The sequence below is a fragment of the Balaenoptera ricei genome, chromosome 14, assembly GCF_028023285.1.
Source record: "Balaenoptera ricei isolate mBalRic1 chromosome 14, mBalRic1.hap2, whole genome shotgun sequence".
NCBI lineage: Eukaryota > Metazoa > Chordata > Mammalia > Artiodactyla > Balaenopteridae > Balaenoptera > Balaenoptera ricei.
In genome coordinates this window covers 66,051,343-66,066,305 of record NC_082652.1, presented here as the reverse complement: position 1 = coordinate 66,066,305, position 14,963 = coordinate 66,051,343, and the positions used below count along the sequence as shown (strand labels likewise).

At 45.5% G+C, this 14,963-nt stretch overlaps 1 protein-coding gene across 7 annotated transcripts in view; it reads right to left on the bottom strand.

Moving 5' to 3' along the window:
* Positions 1 to 5,141: 5,141 nt before the first annotated feature.
* Positions 5,142 to 14,963, bottom strand: part of SLC14A2 (solute carrier family 14 member 2) — a 450,747-nt gene continuing 440,925 nt past the window's right edge. For 6 of the 7 annotated variants that reach the window (XM_059894579.1, XM_059894578.1, XM_059894581.1 and 3 more), the window contains 6 exons: positions 14,817 to 14,945; positions 13,738 to 13,930; positions 11,086 to 11,233; positions 10,316 to 10,450; positions 9,185 to 9,234; positions 5,142 to 6,217 (listed from right to left, as the gene is read on the bottom strand). In XM_059894579.1, the coding sequence (XP_059750562.1) occupies positions 6,017 to 6,217; positions 9,185 to 9,234; positions 10,316 to 10,450; positions 11,086 to 11,233; positions 13,738 to 13,930; positions 14,817 to 14,945 (856 nt within the window). In that variant the 3' untranslated portion in view covers positions 5,142 to 6,016. Of the gene's footprint in view, positions 6,218 to 9,184; positions 9,235 to 10,315; positions 10,451 to 11,085; positions 11,234 to 11,582; positions 11,833 to 13,737; positions 13,931 to 14,816; positions 14,946 to 14,963 lie in introns of those variants that run through there. The other variant, XM_059894582.1, reaches the window with a different exon arrangement.

The window sequence follows — 14,963 nt, the reverse complement described above, 5'->3', positions numbered from 1 at the left end:
ATTCAAATTAAAAAAATAAAATAGTTACTCTTAAGCATTTTATTATATTTGCAAGTAGCTATTGAAGGAAAAAAAAAAAAGCCAGAGAAGGCCTGGTCGGCGGGGTGTGGAGCTTAGGCATGGGTGGGGTTTAGGTGGGGGGCGGAGCCTATGCTTAATACCCACATTGCCCGAAAAGGCGGCCCTGGAGGGGGTAGGGGGTGGGGCTTAGGCTCAGTTCAGCAAGAGTGGCCCAGGAGTGCCTCTGGCCTTGGAAGGCAGAGGACCAGTCCTGGGAGCCCAGCAGGCTTCCGGGGGCCCAATTGGGCAGGGGAAATGTTAGCTGTGCTCTCTCCTGTCCGTCTGAGGGTCCCAGGCCCCTGTGGGTCCCTCCAGGCATGGGAACCCCTCCCCTCTTCCAGCCACCACTCAGGGGCACAAGTCTTGTCTTGTCTTCACTTCTCCTCCCCCTCACTCCCCGCAACGTTCTACTCTGTCACTCGGGGGTTCCTCCCATCTCCCTGGGTGTCGAGGTCCCCCACCAACGTCTGGCAGGTGCCCTAGTTGTGGAGATATGCAAACTCCGCGTCTTCCCACACCGCCATCTTGGCCCCAGGGGTTCTTAAGTAGCCTTCACATGAACACTGCTTTGAGGCAGGTACAGCCCTCATTTCGTAGACAATGAGCTGCAGGCTCTGAGATAACCTCCCAGCCTGTAAGGACTGGATTCAAAACCAGGCTCATCTGAATTCACAGCTGAGACCTCTTCACACCTACCTCCTGACTCATCAACTAGGTATGATGACTGTAGGAGGTGTTGTGAATTTATTATCTTTCTCGTAGGTTCATGATCTTTCTGAACTCAGTTTATATCCTCAATTCTTACATCTTTTATTTTTGGAAATGTTCTTTCCCACCTTTCTGCAATCTCAACAGCGACAAAAATTTCCTCTTATTTCTACATTTCATCAGAGATTCTAAAACATTCTAAAAGAAGAAATAAAACATACGTTCTTTACTATTGTTCTCTTAGGGGTTAAAATATGTTCAACTAATTTGGAGGCAAAGTGCAAAATCTTCGTATCTATATCTATCTATCTATCATCTATCTATTATCTATCTATCTATCTATCATCTCTCTATCATCTCTCTATTATCTATCTATCATCTATCTATCTATCATCTATCTATCTATTATCTATCTATCTAACATCTCTCTATCATCTATCTATCATCTATCTATCTATTCTCTATCTATCTATCTATCATCTCTCTTATCTATCATCTATCTATGTATCTATTATCTATCTATCTATCTGTCATCTATCTGTCATCTATCATCTATGTATCTATGTATTTATCTATCTATCTATCATGTATCTGTCTATCATCTATCTATTATCTATCTATCATCTATCTCTCATCTCTCTATCATCTATCATCTATCTATCTGTCATCTATCTATCATCTATGTATCTATCCATCTGTCTATCTATCTACCCATCTATCATCTGTCTATCTATTATCTATCTCTCTATCTATCATCTCTATCTATCTATCTATCTATCTATCTATCTATCTATCATCTATCTATCATCTATCATCTATCTATCTATCATCTATCTAAGTATCTATCATCTATCTATCTATCTATCTATCTATCTATCTATCTATCTATCATCTATCTATCTATCTATCATCTATCTATCTCAGTTTGTAGTGTGGCCAGAATGCTTCCATATGCTAGTGGAGGTAGATGGGATGCTCTCAGGCTTTGCAGGTTGACCCCGCCCAATTCTGGGTTCACTCTGAGGCTCTGACAGGGTTGAGCAGAGCACACACTGTGCCCCACCCCTTTTATAATTTCTTCTGACCGAGAATTGAGTTAATCATGTGGCTTAGTCCCTCCATATTATCTTCTTGGTCTGTGCAAGGCCCCTCTCTTGAATGTATGAAGGTCTGTATGTCTTTTCATTTTTATACTCCATTCTCTTTTCTCTCTCACATTCCAGTGTACCTCTTTGTTTGTTTGCATGCTTGCAAAATATGTATTGTTTTGTGTGCATGCATTTTAAATTTATAAATGGGTATGATTATAAATGTCATTTTCCCCTTTATGCCAGCACTATGTTTTTAAGATCTATCCTCACGGCTCTATGTGTGGTTCTGGCCTTCTACCTGCTGTGCTGGCTCTCTGGTGTGCAGCACCCCACTCGGCCTCTGCCCTCTCCCCAGCTCTCTGCAATGCAACCAAGGCTGTGGTGAACAGCCCCGCCTGGAACTGTTTATACTCTGGCCAGGAATTTCTGGGCCACAAGGTGTGTAGATACTCAACATGACTGAATTCTGAGGACCTGCTCTCCAAATGGCAACAGTGTTCAATTTCCCACCAGCATCTCATGAGGACCCCAAGCTTGCTCCATGAATGCTTTAAAAGAACATCTGTTCTCTATTTGAGAACACATTTTTTGGGGGGTGTTGAGTGGGAGGGTTTGGAATCCTACATGTACATAAGAGCTCACACTTATTAATTGTATTGTTCATAGCCCTGATATCTCTGCTCACTTTTTGTTCTCTTGATATATCTGTTTCTGAGGTTTTGGTAAAACCTTAGCTACAATTATTAATTTGTTTTTTTCTCCCTGCAGTTCAGTCATTTGTTGCTTGATGTCTTTTGAGACTGATTGTTTAGGTCACAAGTGTTGATGATGAGTGTGTGCTCTTGGCTTATTGTTCTCTTTATATCATTCTTTGTCCTTTATTTTTGGCCTTTAATTTCACTTTTCAAGGTATTATGGTTGATACCCTAGCTTTCTTTCAGTCCGGGTTTGTTTAGTGTATCTTATTTCATCCTCTCGTATTCAAACATTTATGTCTTTCTGTTTTAAATGTGTTTATTGTAAAGAGCAAATTGTTCAGTCTTTAAAAAAATGCAGCCTAAGAGTCTCTGTCTTTCAGTGATGAATTTAATAGTTAACTTCTTTTGGCCATTTACTGTCATATTATGACTAATTTCTACCTTCTGCTTATTTTTTTGTGCTTGTTATTTTTTTTTTTTGGAAGGGGAGATTTTCTATAATATTTTACTCCTTTTTTGCTTTCCATTGCAAAGAGAATTTTCCTCTGGTTTAAAATTTATAATTCTGATTTTGTTCTCATGGTGGTTGCCCTTATCACCCATGTTTATTCCTCCCTGTGGACCTTGTAAATGTACGAATTTTTGTACAAGCTAAGTGCTCTAATAGGCTCTCCTGCCTCTTCCCGCACCCGCCCTGCCACCATCATTTGATATTCCAGTTCTAGGTCTATTTCTTCTGTTTTTCCCGTTTGGTCCTAATAAACAATAAACATATTTGATCACCTTACACTTCTTGTGTCCTTTGCAGCATTTCCTGGTTTCATTTTTCTCCTTATTTGGATGCTTCCACTCAGAGTGTTTTCAGTACAGGCTTCTGTGAGTAAATCTTATGCATGAGAACACTTTTGTTATTCTCTCAGATGCCTCCTGTATGTAGAGTGGCATCCATGTAGCATCGCTGGATTGAATATTTTGGCCCTAGTCTTGGAGTCTCTGGTTAGGAAGCCTACAGTAGTTTCTTCTCACCAAACTGACGTGTCAGTGGTGTGCTGGTGAGCTGGCCATCCGGGAAAACAAAGCTCAGATTTGTAATTTCTGGGGTGTAAATACTCCCACCCTCTCCGATTTCCAGCTACCAAGGTGATGTCACTAAGTGTGGCACCGGAGGGATATGCTCACTTGAGTAACCAGCTTTCAGGAGCTGGTTGGATCTGTCTCCCCACTCCACTGCTGACATGGAATTGAAGGGCTGGAGGAGAAGAACTACTTTGGTAGCCTCTAGACGTCATACATTTCGTAAATCAAATTCTTTTATCCCATCTATTTCCACCTTGCTTGGTATCCTGGGCCAACTCACCTTGCTTTATAGGTGAGGATATTGAAATACTTAGAACAGCTGAATGGATTTGTTAGTGGTCAATAATCAGAATGGCATGCATGTGGAGGGTTTCCTGCTCTTAATAAAACCAGATTATAACACTTTGGTGGAAAATGCATGAAAAGTGGTATTTTAATTGTCCTATGTCATCACTTAGAGGTTCTGGGGCAGCTGAGTGAGCTGTGAGCATAAACAGCCTTCTGGTGAAATTCTCGGATGCTTGATCCTCAGACAGCCATAACTCACTGGTCATGAAAATAGAGCCTGAGACCTTCTTGGCCTCAAGGTGTGATCACAAACTCAGAGGTAGCCTCTGGAGTGTGACTTGTTCCCATTTCCTATGTGGGGCATTTGTTTCCAGCGAGAAGTGTTCTGTTTTTCTGGAGAAGCCATAATTGGCTAGATATAATCTGGAAGAGAAATAGGCAGCCAAGTATTCTTGGGCTGATGGAAGAGGGCTGGGATCTCAGGGCTGACAGAGGAAAGAAAATATAAACATAGACACCAGCTTTTGCTAAATGATGGATTTATAGTTTGTCCGCTCCCCCGTGTTTCCTTCCCTCATCTCCCGCCTTATGTCCTCACCCCACAATGCTAACCTGGAAGGGTGCAGGGTGTGGGCACTGAGGCACTATAAGTGGTTCATCCCTGTCTTTTGGGGGAGGGATGGGAAGGCTGAGCCACGTGGCTTCCCACAAAGGGACCCTGTGTTTTAGGAGCTCAATGCTATAACCAGAGCAACTAAATAACAAGAGTTACTGGCCATTCAAGAAGGGCTGGATTAGTAATTTTAGGGTGCAAGACTATCCCCTAAGAAATGAGATGGGTTGCAACAACTTGCACTTCAACTGAAACAGAAAACAATGACCATGGTCATTTCTGTATAATTCCCTTTGTAAGCAAATCAAACCTTCTTCTGATAACTTTCAACCCACCCTCCTCTCTTTTTTTTTTTTTTTGGAAGAGATATCTTTTATTGTTTTGGACTTTATGTAATACAGTCATTACAGTGAATACATAGCTGTTTCTTTTTCAGTGTTAAGACAGAATGGGTGGCAAGTGATTCTGTGGAAAGAGGTAAGAATGCATTTTATCTATTCATCTTCATCTCTTTTCAAACACATCCTTGACCATGGAAAACCCCTCAAATGAGCACGGTGTGGACAATGTAGGTGAGCCCCATTTTAAGAAAACCCTGACACCAACTTGCAACCTTAAACATTTAATGAGAGTATGCTTATGAATATTACAAAAGGAAACACATTTGTTTAAAATATGATTTAAATGTTGAAAAAGATCAGTTTTATCTGATGACATTTCTAGTAATATTTGTTACGTAAAGGAAGGCATGTTGGCATTTCCAGTGAACTTAGGTTCCTAATCCCAAGTCTGGAGAACATCTCATGACTCAAGAATAAATCTCCATACAACATTAAAATTGTCCTGCCTCTTCTCCAGATAGCCCTTTCATCTCTTACTTAAAGTAATTATTTATTGGTCATGCTGATTTTGTCAGTTTATAGAAAAGGGAAGAATCAATACTTCTGAGCTGGAAGGGACTGTAGGGTCCCTCCTCGTCATGAAACCAAAAAGAAGTTGAGGCTGAGAGGGGGGATGGACCCACCCAAGTGGTTGGAGTTCACTCATGGCAGAGCTAGGGGCAGACCTGCCCTTTTGCCTTGTAGACTGATTTCCTGACACTACGTCACTGCATTAAATGACTGAATTGGCTAACAATGTCACCCATCTCTGTCCCCTTCCTGGTGAGTTCTCTTTAGGGGTGTGGCTTATTTTGCAAAAGAGAGAAAATGCCCCACAAAGGGAGCTCTTATGGAGTGAGCTATAAGTATAAGGTCTATATTAACCATGTTTTTGATAAGTATTGTGCATCTTAGAACAGAGAACTTCCTGAATAGGGACTGCACACTTATTTCCCTGTTCTTGGGAATAACTGGGGTATAGGCTTGCTTGGGGCAGAATCACAGAACAATCAGAAGGAGAATTTAAGTGACCTTCAGCCTGGGGACCTGGACAGCCTGCTGAAGGCTGAATTTACAGTGACATATTTTGGAAAGGGCAACTTAGGACACATCGTAGGCCTGGTACTTTGTGATGGTCGATGCTCTTCTGTTTTTCTCCTGGGACAGGTAGTAGATTCGATTGGCCTCTGGGTAGGTGACTTTGCTGAGTGGGAGCTTGTAGATGGCCGGGTTGTTGGTCGTCAGGAGCAGGAAGGTGAGTGCCGAGAGGCAGAAGGGCCAGGTGCAGGGCGGTAATCCAAACTGGGAGGAGGGGGATCACAAGAGAAGCCTTGGTTACATCAGACGCCTGTGCTCGTCTCATCAGCCCTTCACAATCACCTAGGGTCCTGGGTCGGGGAGGGGAGGCTTTGTGGGCACTGAGCAGAATAATACTTAATTCGTGAACAACATAAATCAAATCGTGCCATTGGGGTCAGTCTGCATTGTAACAGGGAACACATATTCTTCAAAATGCAGCTGGAACCCTCTTATAATATGCCTTTATGTAGAAGCCATATTTTGTCTTGGGTGTCTAGCCAGGCTCTACCTCCCACTCTAGGACTTGTGGCCGTTCCCCACCTTCTCCCAAAGCCCCTGGTGAAGGAACAGCATCGGCAGCCATTTTTTGTTCAAAACCTTTTTCTCTTTGGTCACATCTGCTTGCACTAGAGATAAGCACCTGACCCAAATGCAGCTTCCCATAGTCAGGCTACCTGGGAATAGAATCCCTGTCTTGAGAATTTGAGCTAAGAGATACAGAGACTGTGTCCAAAGACTCGATCTGAAAAAACTAGAGAGCCAACCAGTGCTGGGTGGATATTTGGGGGCCTCTGTGCAGCAGAAGAAACCCATCCCAGAGAGACACAGAAACAGAACAGACATATGGAAAGAGGCAGAGATGTCACATCCTAGTCCCAGGGAACTGGAGATCAGGAGTAGCTACCTCTCTCCTCAAGGGCTCTCCCATTCCCAACAGCCTTTCTCATGATGTTCCCCTGTTTTTTATTCCTTAAGATGCCCTGAGGCTTTTAAATACCCCTCCCCACTCTTCATTTGAGATAACCTGGATAGCTTGTTAGCAAAGAGCCTACAAATTCAACTATGAAGCAGATCAAATCAATGCCCCTTCTCCCCCAAACATCCTTTTATCATAAGCGGTAAAAGCCTCAGGGAGTACCATTGAAGGAATGATGCCAGTTGGTGTGTGTTCAAAGATGGCCCTGTTGGGTGGGACTTAAGGAGGAGCAATGACAGCCTGGTACCAGAACTGTAGCCTTAAGGAACACCCATGACTGAAGAATTCCACTCCGTGAGTCTTACCAAAGCCCTGCTAAGACTGCATAGGGTGTTTTGGAAAGCATCTCCTTCAAGTCCTACAGTGGGAAGGATGTGGGCTGGGAGTTCCACAGACCCAAATCCAAATCTCAGCTCTGGTTACCTTGTTGGAGCCATTTCCTCTTTCTGACAACTATTTCCTCAACAGCAAAATAGGGATAAAGATATCTACTCAGAGTTGGTGCCTAGTGCATACTAAATGCTCAGTAAATGGTCCTCAGTTTGTGGTCATTGTTGTCAAGCAGAGGGCAGTGCTGTTGAAGATAACGGGGCTGCACATGCAGGAGCCAATTAGAAAGCAAAATTGTGCGGCTCCTAAGTGCCCTCTTCTGTGGAGGCTTGAACGGTCTCATAAATGTCATTCAACATTTTTATATCCTGTTCCTCAAGGAGACTGGAAATTCCTTCAGAGTGAATTAATAGCCTGCACTTTTTTTGTATCCCTGAGAGTGGGCAGTACAGTGTCTTAAACATAGTAGGCACACAGAAAATAAACATGATTTTGTTTTGAAAAATGTCTAGGTAGAGTGATATAACCTGTAACTTCTCTACACAAGATGAAGGGGCCAGTTACCCTGTAAATTCCTATGATCAGGAACCAAAGTGTCCCGTTTGCATCCCTTCTAGTACCTTGTCCAAGGAAGGCACATGACACGTATTTACTGGATGGACAGTTGGGTGAAAGGATGGGGGCAAGAAGAGGTGGGAAAGCCTGGGGCAGACAGGAGCCTCAGAGGCCAGGCTCCATCCTGTTTCTGATGGTCGGCTATCTAGCCCCAGCTCTAATGTATCCCATGGTGGGGAATCACTACCTTAGGGTTTCATTCATTCTGCATTTCTTGAGCACCTACTATGAGCTGGGCACTATAATAGGTACTAGAGATAAAGATAAGAATACAATCAGGCCCCTGTTCAGAAGGAGCACAAAGACTGAAGGTGGAAGAGGACTGGTGTGTACTAGACTCGTCACAATGTTGTCAAGTGTCATAGCAGATACATACACAAAATGTGATGGGGCCCAGAAGAGGAACTTAGTCCACTGGGGGACAAAGGGTGGTATTAGGGAAGTCCAATTCTATTGCTTAAAAAATTCCTTCCTATGCTCTGTCCAAACCACCCAATTTCACTGACGATGGAGGAGGGATTTAAACAGGGGTTAGTGGAATGCCCATCTCCACCTTCACCTGCTGGACCACCGGGATTTTTCCTGGTTGCCTATGTGAGCTGTGCCTTGAACCTTTATGGAGCGGGAGGCATCGACTGTAGGCTGAGCCCTGTGCGCTCTGTGATGGGGCCAGTGTCCCTCCTGTGTGTGTTGGGGGCTGGGCTGGCCATGTGGCTTCCCCGACCTCACACACCACCTGCACTGGGGCTCAGACAAAGAAGGGTTCTCAGACTGCTGCACAGGCCCTCAGCCGCCAGCTCTGGCTTCTCTCGGGCTTGGCTCCTTGTCCTCCTGGAAGCCTTGCCTCGTGACTCCTGGCTCCCTGGTAGTTGCTATGGGGTGAACAAAGATGTACACTGGCCCACAAGCTACTTGGGTAGATGATCTAGAAACATAGGAATAAAATTAAATATGAAGATTTAAAACTAGTTGTAGAGGAGTTTGATGTACAAGAAATTTACAAGAAATGAGTCTGATTTACAAGATAATGCTCTGCAGACTGTCCTTCTATACGGAGCCCCACTGGCCCACTGACCACAGTATCTGACTGACCAGTGTTGACATTAACACTTTTGAGGCGCAGCTCTTTCTGTCTGCGGCTGTGGAGGAGGGAAGCGTGATTTGAGACATGAGGGATGGATTGGGAAGGGGTTCCGGAGGAGGGGTTTGGGGAGCTGAGAGAATACGGGGGAGGGTGCAATGCACATTCCTAGCCCATGTTGACTTACCACAGATAATACGTTAGCCAGGGCAGCACCCAGATAGGCTGCAAACAGAGCTGCAAAAGAACCAAGAAATAGTCAGGTGACTAAGAGTGCCTCGAGTTTATATATTCTCTCCTCATACATTTTATGCCACAAGTGCTATATCTCAGGTTAAAAAAAATCTAGTTATATTTCCATTGCTTGGCAGCTTTGAAAAGTGTTAAATTCCATGCAAATTCCGGCACAACTAAGACAGCAGATGAACTTTGTTAAAAAGGACCAGAATTTAGCTGTTACAGTCCTCCTGGGTCCTACCACCTTGCATTCTAGCAAAGGAACATTTGGGAGCATAAACCATAAATGAACATTTTACTATACAGCCAAGGCACGTGAATCCCAGAACTCCCTGCTGTGATATTTCATCACAAGTTATTAACGTAATATGGGTTTCCAGGGAGGAACAGCATTCTTTAAGCTTGAGGAAGACCAAATACACCTACTGCCTCATCTTCTGGGCTTTGTGTGTGGAGGGTACCACTAGGCTAGCCACTGGGAAGACCCAAGTGCTGGTGAGAGGTGAGGTTCCGTGAAAACGGGCCACAGTAATTGGGCTTTGCTTCTGAACTCTCACTTTCTCCACTAAAAGCATCCCAAAGGTCCCTAGGATATTAACAACAGCAAACCTTTATCAGAGAGTTACTGAGTGCCCTGACCACACTCTTCAGCATTCCTACAAGCATTATTTGAAGGTTAATGTTTGGGCGCGTAAGGTTAGCTGCTGTATCTGATGTAAACTGCCCAATTCCACATATAAAGATTAATTTGCATAAGACTTGCTCTGTCGGAAAGTTCCAATCACCAGCACGGAAAGCAGCAATCACAGCAGACAGCCCACGGGCAACAACCGAACAACCTCCATCTGAAAACTCTGTCTCCATGTGGCTGAACACTTTGTGTTCAGTGAAAATAGTTTTCAATGCACTAATCACTAAATGACCATTCAAAACAGTTTAAAATAAAAACCCTTTTATAAAGCAAACACATCCTCCCATTTATCTTTGGAGGACCAGCAGAATTTCCGCAGGGCGGTTTCCCTGTGGGCATAGACACCGGCATCATCTGAGGTGGAAAGGGAATCCCGCTGGCAGTACCCACCGCAGGCGACGGCGAGGAGGTGCGTCTGCCAGGTGATGACGTAGAACATGCCTCCTATGGCGATGCAGGCCAGCGTGCTGTTGAAGCCACACAGCCCGAAGTAGATGGAGTCAAAGGGTGTCGCCAGAGTGAGGGCTGGGGGAGAAGACAGGCTGAGTGCTGTGCGGGTCACGTGGGCCCACCCACCAGCCCCAAAGCCCTCCACAGTCCTCAACCCAGACCAGTTATTGACACCAAAGTATGTATAAAAAGGACTTCTGACTATTCAGTGAAAAAACATCTAAAGGAAACAAATGGCCTTAGTCACATGCGTATCAGTGGTTAAGCTGGTATGGGTACAAGAGACCCTTTTGAGTAATGATCTGAAGTCTGAGTGAGCAGTCCAGAGCAGGCCCCTTCCCTGCCAGAAAAAGGCGGGTTAATGGAACCTTAATGTTCTCTAATGGAGGACAAATGCTTCTTATCGTGATTAGAGTTAAGACTTAAAATATAAACATGCCTGGAAGCAACTCCTCCCCAGCTTTTAATTTATACTGAGGTGGAAATGACTAACACCAGAGCCTTTCCTGAGGACAGCTTTTGCTCAGGGGAGCAGGAGGGCACCGGCACCCAAAATAGAAAGACGGGTGTAATGGAAGGAGGGAGAGTTTATAGGAATAAGCCGGTGGAGCACTGAAGACGCATGGCACCATTTTCTTTGGAGCAGGCCCCAGATACAACATCGTTATGGCCCATTAATAAGGGGCCCATTCGTTAATAATGACACTAACCTGCTAACATCCCCATGGCGGATCCGATTGCAGCATGCAAGCAAATAAGAGGTGACGATATGAACAAAGCTATGAGGAAAATGCCTCCAGTCCAGGGGTTATCGCAGCCGTACACTTGGCCGATTCCAACAGGGATGGCTCTCAAAAGCTGCAGGTCCAGCAAGAGCACATGCAATTATGGAGGCAAAAGAGACAACTTGAAGCTGGGCTGGAAAAGATTTGGGGCCAAACCCTCCACACTAATATTTTGCAATAGTTTTCCAAGATATTTTCAAATAGGTTCACTCTAAAAGGAACACAAGATTTATTGTTTTAATCTTAAGTTCTTAGAACAGTAAGGGGTTAAAACATCATTTCCTTTATTTAGAAACATGAGTGTAAGGCACTAAACTCTCAGTGAAGAGAAACTGAATACTTCAAATGAGGGTGTTATTCATTAGAAATGTATAGATGTCTGACCAAAGTTGGGGTTGAAAAACTCTTGTAACATTTTTTTTTAAGCTAAAAACATGACTAGAAGGTTAAATATTAGATGGAAAAATGGTCCTTTTTGTTTCCAAGAACAGCATGTCTGGGCTGTGGTCACATTTGTGCAGTCGTCTGGGCGAGCATCTGGACTCGTATCCACAGAGCAGCCCCTGGGCAGGTGGTATCCTGGCATCTGCAGGTTTTATTGATAAACCTGTCACGTGGCTGATGGAGGAGCAGCCTGACGTGTTAGGCCGCCGTGTGTCTCAGGTAGCGGACCTGTGTGTGAATGAGAAAGGAAGGCCAGGGTCCAATGTTGGGTGGGCACTTGCACACGTACTCTGGAGTTTGGGAAAAGGATCCAGGGCACATGGGCTTCCCCAGCGACTGAGATTGGCAGTTCTTCCCTCAGCCCAAGTCGTCTGAGGACTCCTCCTGGGGTGCAGGGGAGGGAGGTCCTATAGCTCCAGGGCCCTCGCCCCACACGAGAGTGTGCAGGGACAGGCCTGCAGGGTAGTCTAGTGGGCAACCCTCTGGGCTCTGTCCCCCGTTATCCCAGGACAGAGAACAGGACTGGGCTCCGGCATCGCCATGGGGGATGGCGGGACAGGCAGAGAGTTTTGTGCAGAGGCAGTGGTGCTGGGTCCTCTGGTCCCCAGCCAATTGCACCCTCCAGCAGGCTCTCCCCTCGCCAAAGAGCAGAGGAGCTTGTGGGGCCTCAAAATCATTGGGAGGTTTAGACCTTCTCTCTGACATCTACCACTTGTTTCCCCAAAACTCAAGGCTCTAGTTATAATTGTCAAAATGATAAAACATACTCACTGTTACCATAATCCATTCAAAATTGGCCAGAAAGGTATTTCTTAAAGAATAACCACCAAACATTGAATTTGTCTTTCCTGGAAATTTGGGGGTTCTAAAGCATTTGTACAGTATTTTCCATTTTTTTCATTTTTACAAAATTCTTAGTTATCTTTTCAATTGAAAATGTGGTTTGGAGGATGCAAAATATCTTAAACTTGCCTTTTCTACCATCATTTCCCCATAGCATGCCAATTAGAGCAATTCTGACTTCAAAATATACTGACTGGTTGAATATCGTGAAAGGGAAGCCTGAGGGGCTGAACTGCTAACAGCACCTTTTCTCACCTTTGGCTCATGAAGGTACACACACACACACACACACACACACACACACACACATCAACAAGGATGGAGCTAATGTGAATACGTCTCTTCCTAGATAATGCGTCTTGGACAAATGCAGGGCTTTTTCTGCCCCGCCATGCTGCTGTCTCCTTGAACTGTTCAGAGAAACTAGGCACCATTATTTCTGACACAAATTCCCTTCAACAAGCCCAGGTGGCTTTGTGGTTAGATGATGAATTGCCAATAACAAAGTTCCGAGTGAGCTCTAGTCTATGAAGTCATTTAGTGTAACAGAGAGTAGGGGGACCTCAGAGAAAATGTGCCCAATTAGAAAAGAAGGCTGATGGGCATAGTTCTCCAGGCTGACTTAACGCTTTTAGAGTAGCTTCTTATTTAGTTTGGCAGACTTCCAGCGGCCAGCAGTATATACAGAATACTTGCAAAAAGCTTAAAAATCTCTGTTATATAGATATTTCTTAGTGGAGCAACACCTGTGCTTTAAAGTGTGAGGATGCCCCAGAGAGCAAGGGGAACCAGCTCCCCAGGCTGGAGCAGAGACTTGTCGAGCCAACAGATGGCAGTGTGTGTGATGTGCACATCTTCAATGATTCAGAGACATTGAATGAGAAGAAAAATACACAGAGTCTCTTGGATTGAAACTGGAGTAAAGCATCAAAAAGGCTTAAAAAAAAAAAAGATAAAAGAACACAATTCTAGGAGTCAGGAGGCGGGAATTCTAGTCTTGACTTTGCTCCTCACTAATTAACCATGTGACCTCAGGCAGTCTCTTAACCTGGCCTTAGTCTCTCCCCCTGTGCTATGAGAGGACAGTGTGCGGCCAAAAATGGCCTTTTTAGCTCTTAAAAAGAGGAAAGAAAAAGCTGGTGGCTAATGAGATATTGAGGTAGAGTGTCTCGCACTGTATAATTGGTAACAGTTGTTACTCATGGATGTTTCTGACATGCGAAATAAGTAAATGCCACTTTAACACTGAGTTTGGACAGACGCTGCCCTTCCACCTTCCACGATACCTACCAAGGGCACTTGGACCTCCGACCAGGTGATATTGGGCAAGGAGGAGGAGGGCTGCAGCAGCTTCGTGGGGAAGAAGAGGTTGTAGTGGCCCGTGGCTGCCAGGTACAGGGTCACTGCGATGTTGAAGGGCAGCGTGAAGACCGGGAGGTCCCACTTGCTGAAGATGGTGCCCAGGGCACTGGAGAGGATGGGGCTGAGGGCAGAAGCACAGGAGATGCTGTTCAAGATGCCCCCTGGCCCTGACACTAGACTGAGTGGGTTTAGGGGGCCCCCTGTGCCTTCCCAGGGAAAAGCAGCTGGCTGGCCCCCTCTCCCAGCCTGACTGGCCCTGGGCAGCTCCTCCCCTGGACCTCTTTCCTCTGCCCCTGCACAGCAACAGGGTGGATGCCAGACTCAACTTCAGAAGGAGGGCCTTCAGGGGAGGTCCTAAGGCAGGGAGTCCCAGAGCTTCCCTGAAGAGCCGCATGGCTCCCACCGCAGGCATGAGGAGAGAGCACCGGCTGCAGAAGGGGCTGGTGGTGAGGGGAACCACATTCATTCAATCATTCAACGCATGTTTGTTGAGGAACTGAGAGCACTCCTGGCCGGGGTGCCCTGTGGTTTCTGCAGGTGAGGGAGGACCTGGAGTCTGGCCGTCTGAGGGCTCTGGGCAGGGCTGGGCCTGCAGCCCACACTGGGAGGTTGTCCCCGTCTGGTCAGGGTGCCCAAGGACAGGGCAGCACTGGGGGAGCAGGAGGGACGAGGAGATTTCCAGACACTGACAGGACCCCATAGTATGGCTCTTGACCTCTGTGGGCCTCAGTTCTCTTCCCTGTGCTCTGCCGGGGTAGGACCAGGGGCTCTTAGATCTTACAAAAATGAAGAGTAAATGAGGGTATGTAACGAGATACTGTGTACAGATCACCTAGCACAGTGGTGCTGTTGCTGTATAACGTCAGTAATTATTTCTAGCGGCTGTTTCTGATGTGCAAGCTAAGGAAATGCTGCTTTAAACTCCAGTTTAGACAGACAGTCATGGAGTTGGGGTCGAAAGGCTGGCAGCCCTTGATCTACACCCACAGCCTCAGAAGCAAACTTACCAAGACACGGACATCACGATGACGGGGAGTAGAAGCCACCAGTAATAGTCGCCTTTGTCCGAGAACACAGCCATCAGCAGCCCCACCAGCACCCCGTTGTAGCCGTGAAGTCCGGCTGCGATGGCGGACCTGGGGGGGAGGGCTGGT